This window comes from Ambystoma mexicanum, chromosome 10, assembly GCF_040938575.1.
Source record: "Ambystoma mexicanum isolate Mex_15411 chromosome 10, UKY_AmexF1_1, whole genome shotgun sequence".
Lineage (NCBI taxonomy): Eukaryota > Metazoa > Chordata > Amphibia > Caudata > Ambystomatidae > Ambystoma > Ambystoma mexicanum.
The window spans coordinates 1,088,706,432-1,088,721,218 of NC_090932.1; the positions used below are offsets into that span (position 1 = coordinate 1,088,706,432).

Sequence of the window (14,787 nt, forward strand, 5' to 3'; positions counted from 1 at the left end):
AAATCTCATTTTTATTGATTATGAAAGCGACAAATAGGGTCTTTTGAATCCACGTTAAACCGATTCCTGGCAGCCACTTTACATGGATATCAGCCTTGTCAGCTACACGTGAAGCATTGAAGAGGACAGCCGCGAAGCGAGCGCTGTGCTGGAGGCTGGAGCTCATTAACAGGAATGAGCGACACAGAGAGGAGGGCATGTGAGTGCCTTGGGCATTGCCCGGGCATGGCTGGTGCTGGAGGCAGGCCCTCCACTTCCATAGGAGGACGGCCGGGGGAGGAGCAGGGGAGGAGCCGATTCTCGGCAGACTAAGCTCTGGGCAGGTAGAGCCGAGCCTCACATCACCCAGGAGAGCCAGGCAGGTCCGAGGGCACCAGAGGGAGAAAGTTAACTACAGGGAAAGGAACGAGGGCAGCCCGCTGAGAGTCGAGCCCCCCTCTGCTTGCCTAGAATCCGGGCGTGTACTGAGGAACATTCCTGGACGATACTGAGGATTAACACAAATCACGCGTAGAGGCTCCGCGCAGGGAATCTGCCCGCGGGCGCGGATTGCGTGGCTGGGATTTCTAGAAAACGCTGACTTCATCGGACCCTTGAACTTTTTGCTTGTACTGGTGTTTTTTAGAGGGTGTGTTGGAGCGTGCCTTCCTTCTGCAGCCCCCTGGATCCAGCGTTAGGCACCCACTGGAGCTTTCCGCAGGCCGACTCGGGCCCCGGCGCGCATGGACCATCCGTCCCAGGGAAGCAGGTGAACGTGTGTGCGGTCTGTGCTGCGCCCACCCCCTATAGCGATCTACCGGCCTGAACCAGGGAGCAGCCCTCACCTTGGAAATGCTCTCCTCAGCCATGGACCTGACGCTGATCCTTTTAGGTGAGTCCTAGGGCAATACAGCCATTTTCACCGCCTGCAAGGTTCCTGTTATGCATCTGCCCCCCACCGCTACCCCCCGCCCCCACACAGACACACCGCTGCCCCCCCCACCCCCACACAGACACCACGGGGTATAAAATACCCCGTTGATCCTAGAAAATGAATCGGCACTCACTTCTTGGTGCTATTGTTAACCATCTCAGTGGTACTCATTGCAACAACCACTGCAGGATGAAATGCGGAGACTGTATCACTTCAGCTTGTTATTTACACACTGGGATGCAATGCCCTTCATCTTTTCAAAGCACTCTTCCCACCACGTCTGCCATCAGTGCGAATGCATGCCATTATACCTACCAAATGCTATTGGTACTCGTTGTGCATTTATTTATTTATTTATGTTGTACATTTGTATAGCGCACAAACAGCCCATGGGCATCGTGGCACTGTTACTTGAGGGGAACTTAGTTACAGGGAGGGTACAAGTGGGTTAGGCATAAAACAGGATGTACATTTATACATAATTGATCATAGGTTATGAAGACACTAGGTTACGAATACACTTAGCAGGTTAACAACCCAGCCGGCTTGCTGGGACTCTGCCAAGAGTTGGTGGTTGACCAGTCCTCCTTTTCTCTGCCCGTCTGCTTTCACTGGTTCACTGATATAAACTCAGAACTAAGAAGATCACACATGAAGCAGGACAATGCAAGACCTCTAGGCTGGGTGCGCTTCTGACGTTCGTGGCGGGATAGCGTGAGATGTTTGACTGGGTGAGCTGGTCAGGCATGATGGGAAACAGTGGGATAACTGAGCTGGGAGAAATGCTCACACCTGACACGGGACAGTGTGAGATCTCCAGGCCGGGTGAACTTCTCACCCCTGTGGTGTGACAGAGTGAGATCTCTGGGCTGGGTGAGAGTCTCACGCCTGGCACGCCTGCCATGGGACGTGGGGGGTCTTTGGGATGAGTGTAACTGCTGAACCCATATGCATGCATTAGTATTGGCCGAACCCCAAACCCTCTCCCTTAATGATAGGCTCAAAACTTGTGTCCTGTGTTGGCAATAAAAGGCCGTAGGATTTTATTGTACAGATACGAGTTATGGCAATAACAATATCACCTATCATGATGGTATCATACTTTTGGGCACCGGGTCCTGAGGTTACCCCCTCTGACCCGTGCCGCCTTCTTGTGTCCCATGACTTGTTGTGGGCACCGTACAGTGCCTTGTACTTCTTTTTGTTCTTCTCCCCTTTTGTAGGGTGGGAGGGTCCTGTGGTAAAGAAGCAAGAAGATTTGGAAGACACTGAGTAAACAGTGAACCTCCTGTTTGCTTGGGTCCCCGTTCAGGGTCCACAAACAGATTGTGTTTACTCTGAGCATGCTGCTCATATTTATGCGACCCAGGGAGGCCCTGTATGTGGTGTCCCCCCCCCCCGCACCCCTCCCGCCCGGCCGGATAGCCTACTGTCTGGACCCCTGGTGGGGCAGATCTTTTGAACCTGGGCCCTGCCTGACAGTTGTTTTCCTTATGCACCTTGCTGTTTGGAGGAAGAGTGAGATGACTGTTCGCACCTTACCCCTCCATGGCTTTGTGCTGCCGAGACTGCGTGTCTCCGTAGCTGGGGGGAGGAGAGGTGCAGGCTCGGAGAAGGTTCGGGCTGCCCCTCACCCAGCTGCCGATGGTAAGAGCAGTTACCCTGCCTCGCTTGTGGGATGCCCATGCAGCATTGCCGAGGATGCTCGGTCGTGTGAGATGTCTGGGCTGGTTGGGATACTCATGCATAACACGAGGACTCTTGAACTCCAGCTATCTCGTGCATTAACTGCTCACGTGGTCCTGCAGGGACCTCACCGTGGTCACCTTCAGCGCAACAAAAAACCTAAATAAGAAACTGATTTCAAAGAACACATTACTTTAAGGGGTAAGAAAAACCAGGGGTTGAACCAAACTACAAGGCAAAAATAACACAGTGCCAGGCATACTGCTGAAATGTTTTCAGACCGTTTCTAGAAAGTTCTTCGCTCATTATACACAATACATTATTGCCATTCATATAGCGCCCACCAAAGTTTTAAATGTCTCTTGGCACTTAAAACTTAAAACGGGAGCTATTTTCACTACGTAATAGTACTTCTTTTTTATTTATCAACCGGTGAAAGGCGGAGTAGGCCAAGTTACTGTGATCAAAAATGGGCCATGCTCTTTGTTGCTTGTGGGATTTGTTCTTTCCCCGCCGGAGCACATGTTCTAGTCGGAAAACAGTAGCATGAGCTATAACCCAAGGAGGATTGCGCGTGCAGGCAGCCGGACACCTTGATACCTGGTTTGTCCAAGAGTATTCTGTCGGATGTCTTGCCATCGTGAAATAGCTTGCAAGGCCCCTTTAAACGCGTATCAACACACTCTCGAGTTGTGTAGTAGGGCCCTATCTACTGTAGCTCTGCTGCTGCCTGTTTTTTATTTATTTTTATTTTTTTCTACTTTGGGGTGAAATCCTGAATTGGGCTCGGTGGGGTGGAGTCGGTGATTGGTGTAACTTTTTTACGTTCTACTGCTCTGATTTTGACCATCCGATGTGAGGCCATAAGCTTCATTACGGATCGGGTACGTCAGTGCAGGGCAAAGCTCGTCTGTGATTGATGTGTGCCCGCCTTGCTGTCCCCCGGCGCTCCTGCGCGCGCCCTGCTTCCTGGTTGCGCGCTGCGCTGCTGGATCGCGGGGAATGTCTTTCCTGTTGCACACTACGCGTCCCTGGTATGCACCCCACCCAGCCGTGTGATATTTGTGTTGTGAGCTTCACGGGAAGGAATCCCTCTTGCATACCTGTAATTACAGCAGTTCCAGGGGTCATGTAAGGGCTATTTTTCTTGCTTTTTTCACTCGCGCCGGGAGTCCACTTATATGGTCTTTTCCTCGCGCTGCATTCGCGCATTTAAAGGGGTGAATCAAAAGCACGCCCCCTTTACTCTCTACTCCACTGTGCCCAGACATTTAGGAGTATGTTCCGCTTGCGCAGGAGTGTTGTTGGGTATTGGAGGACATTGCGAGACCCAATCCCCTGCAAGGCCAAAAGGGATGGGGTGGAATCAGTCGCATGTTACGCAAAGCCTGCGATCATTTACGCAGTGCTTGCTACACAATGAACTGCCTCTTATCACGAACTCGATCGTGCACGTATTAGTGACCTACAAAGGATGAAAGGCGGAGTCGGTCCCGCGTGGTGTACGGTGCTGAGGGGAGCTGGTTATGCACAGGCATCTGTGTCCGGCTGATCATGTCAGAAGAGCAAGATACCGTGTCCTCATACATGTCTAAACTGACATTAAGCCACTCACTTTATACCAGCCTGACAGCCGTGTGCAAAGAGCTCTATACCAGTAACAGGCACAGCGGGCAGATTCACATAAGGCTGGCACACCAGGGTGGGCGATTGCATGGCGGCCAGGTTTACACTCTACCACAAAGATACACAACAATCTCTCATAGGTTAGCAAATGACCTCACTGCCTCTTCTATGTTGCCAGAGTGGCATATCGCCTCACACACTGCGGCCAGGCACCACTCGCATACACAGTGTGACCTACTGTCTCGGCTTGACTTATGAGGCCCCAGAAACTGGCAAGACGAACACCCAGCCTCTCATGTATTGACGGTACCTTTCAGGCTGGCATGCTGTCCTACCAATGTTTAAGTGTCCGGGGGCATTTTGATGCAACATTTACCAATGACTTAAGTTGTAAAAACCAGTGTGCTTCTGCTCAGTTTAGCCACACTGGGACACAGGGGCCAAAGCTGCTCACAGGTCAAAGGTTGCGTAACAAGGCCTTCATTCGCAGATGGTTCCTAAGCAGGCTGGATGAAATCGTGGCATTGTTCTGCAGTCCTCTTCCCCGCGTGCACCATCTCCTGCACACCAGTGAAAATCACAGTATCACCCGTGCTCCTCATCTCATGACCCATGCTGAACCCTAAAGGGAAACACTCAGGCGTAGGACCCGCTGTGAGTGTCTCGCGGCCTTCTTCCCCTCCACCAAATCAGAAGAGGTGATGGCTGGAAGGTTTGGAATGAATCTTAACCTCTGGCATGGCTCTGGGCTACCCGCCAGACCACTGTTTTCACCTGCCAAGCCATTACAGAAAGGGGAAAGACCATATGAAAATCAGACTTGGTCCCACCCCTAAAAGGGGCAGTCCAGCCTGAACTGCTAGGTCACATCCCTTCTGCACGAGACCACAAGCATCCCCAGACATGTTTCAGCCTTGTTGGGCCTCATCAGTGAGGAGAAGTTTGGGTGTCTAGGCCCATCAGGAACCTGACCCATGTCTGGGCATACCGGTCCCACACGGGGTGACTACAGCAAAACAAAAGAGGTGGTGGCTGGAAGGTTTAGAATTCATCTTAACCTCTAGCATTTCTCTGGGCAGCCCCCCAGACCATCGTTCTTCGCCTGCCAAGCCATTACAAAAGGAGAAAGACCATATGCAAATCAGGCTTGGCTGAACCAAGTATGGGGATGCTTGTGCAGAAGAAATGTGACCTACCTGTTCGGGCTGGACTGCCCCTTTTGGGGTGAGACCAAGCTTGATTTGCATATGGTCTTTCATCTTCTGTAATGGCTTGGCAGTTGAAGAGCGATGGTCTGGAGGGTTTCCCAGAGCAATGCCAGAGGCTAAGATTAATTCTAAACCTTCCAGCCATCGCCGCTTTTGTTTTGCTCTTCCCCTCCATGGCTTAATGGGTTGGTACCATGTTGGCCCCTATGCAGCAGTGAGATATCCATGGGGCTCTGCAAACACACATGTCGCAAATACAATATGGCATTGCTTCGGGGGTGGATGCACTACACACACACAGGGCCAACTAGGTTAATAGCTGAGGCAATGTACGGTGCAGTGGTGGTAGGTGAAGGGACAGGCAGTGGTCAAGATAGTGCAGGGCGCACTCAAGGGAGGAGTGACTGATGCAGGCGGCCGTGCAACAGTGGTGGGTGTTGAGACCCAGAAGCTAGGGGTACGACTGACGTCATATGCTGCTCAGGGTGAGATGGAAGATGCTGTTAGGGTTAATGCAGTGCGCAAATGAAATAGCTGCAGGTGACAGACAGGTGTATTGTGGTGCACATGAGTGCCAGTAGCCACCCAAACCCCCACACCACCTCTCCCCCGTGCCACATTCCCACCCCCAGAGTGCTTAAGCGATACATTGGAGCTGATCTTAAAGGTAGTGCAGAGCGCGATAAGTAGAGGGGGTGATGTTAGAGGTAGTGAAGGGAAGGACATTAGGCGACGGGTGAAGGATTGCTGTGTCCCTTAGGTGCATGCATACAGGGGGGTCCTGCAAGCAGTCACAATAGGGAATTGTCCTGTCCATAGGTGCTCAGAACAGCTAAGCCACACTTAGTCAACTTCAGACCGAGTACTAGACTGGTCACTTGGCTTGGCCATAGTTTGTAGTAGCCCTGTGAGCTGTCCGGGGGATCAAGCCATCTTATGTATCTAGCCTGTAACAAGGGCTTTAGAAAGTAATTTGCCTCTAGGCTCAGCCATGAAAAGCTGACCCGAAAATGGATGAGGACGGAAGTGAAAATAGAAGAGACCCTTAGAGGGGACCCAACGCCTAGCAGTAACCAAGTGACCATGACCTGGTGGTGTGGGGGCAACCGGGTGAGAGGGACCATGGCCAGATGCTGAGAAGGGGACCGTTGCCTAGCTGCAACAGAGGGGCCATCCCTTGACAATGAGTGGGGTGCAGGGAGGAGGGGATAGGGGCGTTAGAGAGGAACCATGGCCAGACGCTAAAAAAAAGGTGCCCATTGCCAAGCAGCAACAGAGGGACCATGATCTGCTAGTGAGGGGGAAATAGGGGCTTTAGAGAGGGACCATTGGCCAGAAGCTGAGGAGACCATTGCCTAGCAGCAACAGAGTGACCATGATCTGCTGGTGAGGGGAAAATAGGGGCTTTAGAGAGGGACCATGGCCAGATGCTGAGGAGACCATTGCCTAGCAGCAACAGAGGGACATGATCTGCTAGTGAGGGGGAAATAGGGGCTTTAGAGAGGGACCATGGCCAGATGCTGAGGAGACCATTGCCTAGCAGTACCAGAGTGACCATGATCTGCTGGTGAGGGGGAAATAGGTGCTTTAGAGAGGTACCGTGGACAGATGCTGAGGAGACCATTGCCTAGCAACAACATAGGGACCATGATCTGCTGGTGAGGGGGAAATAGGGGCTTTAGAGAGGGACCGTGGCCAGATGCTGAGAAGTCCATTGCCTTGCAGCAACAGAGGGACCATGATCTGCAGGTGACTGGGAAATAGGGGCTTTAGAAAGGGACCATGGCCAGATGCTGAGAAGGGGACCATTGCTAGCAGCAACAGAGGGACCATGACCTTATGGTGAGGGGGGAATATGGGCTTTATAGAGGGACCCTGGCCAGATGCTGAGAAGGGGAACATTGCTAGCAGCAACAGAAGGACCATGATCTGCTGGTGGGCGGAGTAGCTAACCTGGTAGGGTAACCTGTAGTAGCGAGCATGTCATGCTATCCTGCAGTGCAGTGCCTAGCTGGCACCGCCTAGTCTGCTATGCTATCCTGCAGTGCCTAGCCTGGCAGGCTAGCCAACAGTGCCTAGCCTGACATGCTATCCTGCAGTGCCCAACCTGCAGGCCCTAGCCTGGCTTGCCAAGCTGCAGTGCCTAGCTCGCTTAAAGGTTAATTAACATATTTTTAAGTGCATTGGCGTGCATTGGAAACATGCAGCAATTTCTATCATGTGATACATTTCCTTTAGTATTAACAAAAAGACAAAGGACTGAGTGGACTTAGAGAGAATATTTATGTTCTACATGTTCGGCTTAAGAAGAAACATTGCTTGCTGCTATTTCCATGGGTCACCAGATGTCATGACTGGTCAAGCAGCCCCGCATCACCAGATTTTATGGGCCCGTCAAGCAGCCCTGCATCACCAGATGTCATGACCGGTAAAGCAGCCCCGCGTCACCAGATGTCATGAAACGATGCAAAGCTTTGTGCCACATGCAGACTTTAACCGTAGGATGTGACATTGGGCGCCTCCATACAACACACAGTGGGACGTCAAATAGACGAGAGGGACAGCGTCGCTGCTACAATAACCCATTTGCCCGCAGCTAAAAACAGCAACTCTGGCACCATTGTAAGGAAGAGAAGGGGGTGGCAAAATGGCGCTTGTCCCAGGGCCGCACAATTCCCGGCAGCGGTAGATGGCCTCGGAGTGAGTGTAGCGAGGCCAACGTCTCAAATGCACTCCTGTGGCCACGTGACCCAACGTGGCCCATCATATCATTCTCCTACCGCAGGTCACGGTGGCAGGAGATCCTTTCAAAGGGAGTGGGCGAGACTGCGAGCGCCTGGGCTTTCTTGCGGTGGGAAGCGCCTTTGGATCCCACGGCGGCCCTTCCTTGCATTTTCAAGATTTGACACACTTAGGCTTTCCTTTTTGAACTGGAACATCTGGGCCTTACTTGCTTCTTCCTTTAATGTGGTCCCTTGTGCTTGAGCATTGAGCTGTGCCACCCACACACTTTCCAGATGAGAAGAGGTGCCCTGGCCCTCGCCTGCTACCTAACGGGAGAGTAAGTGGCTGTTTTGGATTTTCATTTCCATTCTGTGTGCAGCCTCACACCTGCCCGCTGTGGGTTGCCTGACCCAATGCCTGGAAAATGTGTGTGTGTATGTGTGTTCAATCTGTATAAACTCGGCATGCCACTTCTCCGCCACCACTCCTCCAGTCAGAAAGCCCAACTTATTTTTTTTTAAATGCATTTAATTGTGTAATGGTTCAAAAAAAGAACCTTTCAAAATATCACACTAATTTAGCATAGCAACGATCAATACATAACAATAGCATAATACAAACAAATGTTCATCACGTCATCTAACATAAAACAATATGAAAAGGTCAAGAGGAAAAAGAAAACACCAGATTTATAATAGATATGTAGGAGCTCAAACTAAAATATAAGTACAAAATCACCATTATTAAAAAGAGGAGCGCCAAAGTGCACCTACTAAAGTGGCAAGTGCAACAGGAGCCGATGCATGACCATTTACAAAGTGCCGATTAAAGGCCCAACTCCTGCAGATGTTCTCTTGGGTGTCTTCCAATAGGAGACCTTCGGCCCTTTGCCTCTTTTCCTTTGGATGTTGCTGGATTCCACCTTCTGCTGGCAGTGCCAGGCCTCATCCAATATGGCATGAGGTTCTGCCTGCCCCAATTAGAGCCCAGACTCGCGGCAGGCCCTTTTCACCCGTCCGCTCTGAGAGTCTCATCCTTCTCAGACTCACCTGAGGAGCCATCTGAGAAAGCAGGGTGAGCCCCCAAGCCTCCTCCTGTCATGGTCTTACTCTCACCGACAAGTCTCAGTGTGTGTGTGTGTGTACGATACTGAAGGCCGGCATATTATGAGGGAAGAGGGTTCTGAGGGTCCCGGTGGTGCTGTCACTGAAGATGGTTCTGATTTTCGCGGTAATGATGAAGGCCCCGGTGTGGTGTCACTGTCGAGGGTTCTGGGCATTTTGGAACCATCACAGAGATGATGGTGGCTCCTCATGCTGTAGCTGAGGTGCTAGAGGTGGTTTTGGTAAATGTGGTGACAATGAAGACCTCATTGGAGAGAGATGTGGGTTTTCTGGTGGTATTACTGTGACAAGGAGCATTCTTTCTGCTGTGGCTTTAGATACTTCGGTTCATTATGGTGATGAAGATTGCTGATGCTGTGGTTAACGATGGTTTTGGTTATTTAGATGAGGGTGCCGGTCCACACATTACACCTTATGCTGGTCCCAGGCGTTATTGCAGTGATTATGAATGTTCATGGTACCATGACTAAAAAAACTCTAGTTATTATGGTATCAATGAAAGTAGTTGGGACTGTGACTAGAGAGGCCTCTGGTTATTGGTTATTATAGTGGCGATGATGTCTCTAGTTCCTATGGCTAGGATGGTTCTGGTTATTATGGTGGTCATTAAAATTCCCAGAATTGGCAGAAAAGGTTCGGGTTATAAGGGTGGCTATGGTGGTTCTTGGTGCTTTGACTAAAGGTGATTCTGTTTAATACGTGGTGCTTGTTGGATATGATGAGTATGGGTATTAAAGTGATTATAAAGCTAAGAAGAGCTGTGGCTGGGATGGTTCTGGTTATAATGGCGACCAGGATGATGATTTGGCTAGCAATGGTATTAGAGTCATTGTAGTTATTACAGTGTCAATGAAGGCAACCAGTGCTGTTGCTACAGTGGTTCTGTATTACTGTGACAATGTAGACCTGCTGCTTTGGCTTGGATGGTTCTGGTTATTATGGTGACAATGATGCTGCTGTGCCTAGTGGTGGCTGTAGGGTAGTTCTGGTTATTAATCTGACAACGAAGGCCACTACTGCTGTGGCTATGGTGGTTTGGGTTATTTCTGTGACAATTCAGACCAGCTGATGTGGCTAGGATGTTTCTGGTTATTATGGTGGTGGTGATGGTGTTGTGGCCAGCAGTGGTTTTAGATGTTACAATGATGGTGATATGGTTGGGATGTTTTTGATTATTATGGCGACAATGGTAATTCTTGTTTCTGTGGCTACAGGTGTTTCTTGATATCATGGTGATGTTGACGGCCACGGCTCTGTCAATAGACATGGTTCTAGCTGTTAAGGCGTGGTTACACCGAGGGGGATGTGCTGTGGCTATGATGTTTCTGTAACTAGAAGTGGCTCCGGGTGTTATTGTGTCATTATGGTGATGTGGCTAGAATGGTTACGGCTGTTATTGTGTTGTTATGGTGAGGGTGACTGTTTTGTGGCTGGATAGTTCTTTCACTGCAGCTGGTCATGGTGTTATTATGGTGAGGGCGATGGTGTTGAGGCTAAGATGGTTCTGGCAGTTATCATGTGATTTTGGTGACGGCAATTGTGCTGTGGTTGGGATGATTTTGTCACTGGAGATTGGCTCTGGGTGTTATGGTGTTACAGTGAGGGCAATGTTGCTGTTGTTAGGGTGGTTCTGTCACTGTAGATTGGCTCTGGGTGTTATGGTGTTACAGTGAGTGTTATGGTGCTGCGGTTAGGATGGTTCTGTCTCTCGAGATGGCTATGGGTGTTATGCACCATTACAGTGCTGTTGCTGTGGCTGAGATGGTCTGACACTGACTGCAGATGGCTCTGGGTGTTATGGTGTTGTTATGGTGATGATGATGTGGCTGGGATGGGTTTGGCGCTGTATGTTATTGTGTCATTACAGTGATAGTGCTGTGGCTGGGATGATTCTGTCAGTGGAGATGGCTCTGGGTGTTATGGTGAGAGTGATGGTGCTATGACTGGGATGGTTCTGTCAATGCAGGTGGCTCTGGGTTTAATGGTGTTGTTACAGCGAGGGTGATGCTGTTTTGTTTAGGATGGTTCTGTCACTGGAGATGTGACCACAAAAGTAATGGGTGGAAGGTTTTCAATGAATCTGTACCACTGGCGTTGCTCTGGGCAACCTTACACACCACCATCTTTTAGCCCGTCTGCGCCATTGCAAAAGGGGTCCAGCCATATGCAAATCAGTCTGGTACTTCGACCAATGGTAGCAGCCCAGCCCGAACTGCTAGGCCAGGTCCCCTCTGCATGGAAACACAAGCAACCCCAGACATGTTTTGGCCTTGTTGGGCCTCCTCAGTGAGGTGCAGCTTGGTTCCCTATGGCGCAGCAAGCAAGGGACCCACGTCTGGGCATACCCTCTCTCACATAGAGACAAACTGTGACCACAAAGGTGATGGGTGGAAGGTTTTGAATGAATCTGTACCACTGGCGTTGCTCTGGACAACCTTCCATACCACCGTTTTTTAACCCGTCTGTCACTAGAGATGTTTCTCTGTGTCATGGTGTCATTAAAGTGATGTGCTGTGGCTAGGATGGTTCTGTCACTGGAGATGGCTCTGGGTGTTTTGGTGTTGTTACAGTGAGGGGGATGTGCTGTGGCTGGGATGGTTCTGTTACTGGTGATGGCTTTGGGTGTTATGGTGTTGTTATGGCGATGGTGATGTGGCTGGAATGGGTTTGTCACCAGAGATGGCTCTTGGTGTTATGGTGTCATTATTGTGATGTGCTGTGGCTGGGATGGTTCTGTCACTGGAGATGGCTCTGGGTGTTATGGTGTTGTCACGTTGATGGTGATCTGGCTGGAATGGGATGATTTTGTTCCTGGAGATGGCTCTGGATGTTATGGTGGCAAAACAAGAGAGGTGATAACTGTAAGGTTTAGAATTATTCTTAACCTCTAGCATTGCTCTGGGTAATTCTCCAGACCATTGTTTTTCTCCTGCCAAGCCATTAAAAAAGAGGAAAGACCATGTGAAAATCAGGCTTAGTCTCATCACAAAAAATGTCTTACTAAGTTCCCAATGCAAACATCAAAAGAACGAATAATCATTTTATCTTTCCATAAAATAGGATATGGTGTGGGAGTTTATTTTTTTGCCCATCTCCTCCATTATCTTTATTTCACTGTTATTTCATTTTTTTTCAGACTTGTAAAGACATGCTACTTGCTTCCAAATGTTTCTATACATAGTGACAAAAAAGCATATTCTTGAGGGGAGCGAAAGATTCTTTCGCTCCTATCAACCATCATAGACTTCATTATGTACAAGACAGCGAGAAAACAATGGTGTGGTCCACACTTGTGGAATACATTTAAACAATAGTCAGTGTAGAGGAACATACATAAATCCTGTTTTAGTATGCTGATACATATATAGACACTGGTACTTCACTTTACATAGACGTCAATATGAATGACTCAAAGACAAGCTATACTTTTGTCCATGTGCCCATGTTCTAAGCTGTGGTCATCATTTGCATTGGTTTATATGTTTTTATGTTCCTGCATGAATACTTCTCAGGAAAAGCAGAGATTGTATTTGGTCTGGGTGTCATGGTCCCATTTCAGTGATTGTGCTGTGGCAGGGATGGTTCTGTCACTGGAGATGGATCTGGGTGTTATGGTGTCATTACAGTGATGGTGCTGTGCGTGGGATGGTTTTGTCACTGGAGATGGTTCTGGGTGTTTTGTGTTGTTATGGTGAGGGTGATGGTGCTGTGGCAGGGATGGTTCTGTCACTGGAGATGGCTCTGGGTGTTATGGTGTCATTGCAGTGATGGTGCTGTGCGTGGGATGGTTCTGTCACTGGAGATGGTTCTGGGTGTTTTGTGTTGTTATGGTGAGGGTGATGGTGCTGTGGCAGGGATGGTTTTGTCACTGGAGATGGCTCTGAGTGCTATGGTGTCATTACGGTGAGGTTGATAGTACTGTGGCTGCATTGCTTATTTTGTGGGGGTGGAGAGACTCAAACCCAGCACTTATTTCTTAGTCCCGGCACGTATGTCTCATCATAGCTTGATTATGTTGTGGTGTTTTGGCAACTTTATTACCTTAACTTCCAGTTAGTCATAGTTATATAAAAAAAAAACAATGCACACTGACCTGGGTCTCTTCATCCAGGGCTTGCTTGTTTTTTTCATGAACTTGGTAACCCAGGTTGACAGGGATGGCTATCCATTTTGTGAATAACAATGAGTTAGAAGTTGACAGTGTTTGGCACTGTTGCTGGCATACCCGCACACTGCTCCAATTACCCTGGTTGCCATTGCTGCAAATCCATTCCTGTAATAACCAGCAAAGTGGGTTGACAACAACAGGACAGACACCAGCCAACCGTCTCCACACAGAGTTAAGGTCAGTGAAAAGGCCAATATCAAAGAGGAGTGCCCAGCCTAAGTGCCAAACAAAGGAAGATCATTTTGCTGCAGTGTTTCACAGGCACGTTCATTCATTTGTTTATTTATTTTATTTATGTAGCGTGATACAAAGCATGGAGGGCATAGGGGTGCTAAAAAAGATAAACGCCATGTCACAGAGGACCAGGGCAGTGGGTCAGGAAGAGCAGTAGATCAGCAGAATAGAATCGTCCACGTTTGAAAATTGAAGGTGATGTATAAACTGGCAGTTCCGGTAGGAGGGCCCGGAGCCCAGGGACTGCACGCGGGAAGGACCCTTGTGCCACACAGCCGAGTTTCGCAGGTGCTATTGGAACGCAGGGTCCTGAGGGCAGGCAGCCAGTGCATCGGATCAGTGCTGAGCTTGCCTGCAGTTGCTGCCCAGCCTACCCCCCCCCCCCCCCGCCGCGCTTAAAAGTGAGCTGCCACAAAAGAGTTGGGCCTTGCCACTGATGTTCGTACGCATTAAGCACTGTGCGGCTGGGACGGTTCTGCCACTGACTCGTGGTGGCTCTTGATGGGCGTTGCTGTCCCGGCGTTAGCCTGGTGACGGCCTAGGCATGCTAGCGTGATGAGAGAAGGCATTCTTTGCGATGACGGTGCGCGCATTCCTCGCAGAGGAGGCACTCCGCGACCTGCCTCTGCCAGGAAGACGAGGCGGAGAAGGTAGGGCCTGGCCCTGATATTCTGGGGCTTTCTCACACCCTGCTTGCTCCTCCGTTCCCACGGTAGACACTGCAGAGTGCGGCTATTTACCCAGCTGCTGCGCTACCCAGCAATTAACTCGCCTTCCCTTTCATGTCCGTGTTCCCCCCGCAATACAACCAACCGCAGATGGGACGGAAGAGCTGTGAGGAGCGATTGGGTTCTATTGAAGTCAATGGGAGCGATCCTTGACAGAATATGATCCTGCGGAAGTTTACGGTAGCGATCGTGCACGGTGTCCATAGAATGCCACTAACATCGGTCACACCTTAGAAGTCTAACTAAACAGCCACTGGGCAGGCTCCCAATGAATCTACAGACGCCGTTGAGTGCGACCCCTATTGAAATGTATGAGCGAGATCCCAGAGTGACTACAATCCCCGAAAGGCAAAGCGAGGTCAGCCAAGAAGCTAGC

General features: G+C 49.9%; 1 protein-coding gene across 1 annotated transcript in view; it reads left to right on the forward strand.

Annotated features, from left to right (window-relative positions):
- Positions 1–337: 337 nt before the first annotated feature.
- TGFA (transforming growth factor alpha) overlaps positions 338–14,787 on the forward strand; it is a 63,075-nt gene continuing 48,625 nt past the window's right edge. Inside the window, exon 1 of the mRNA XM_069618909.1 lies at positions 338–871. Coding sequence (XP_069475010.1) covers positions 832–871 — 40 coding nt within the window. The 5' untranslated portion in view covers positions 338–831. The remainder of the gene's footprint in view (positions 872–14,787) is intronic.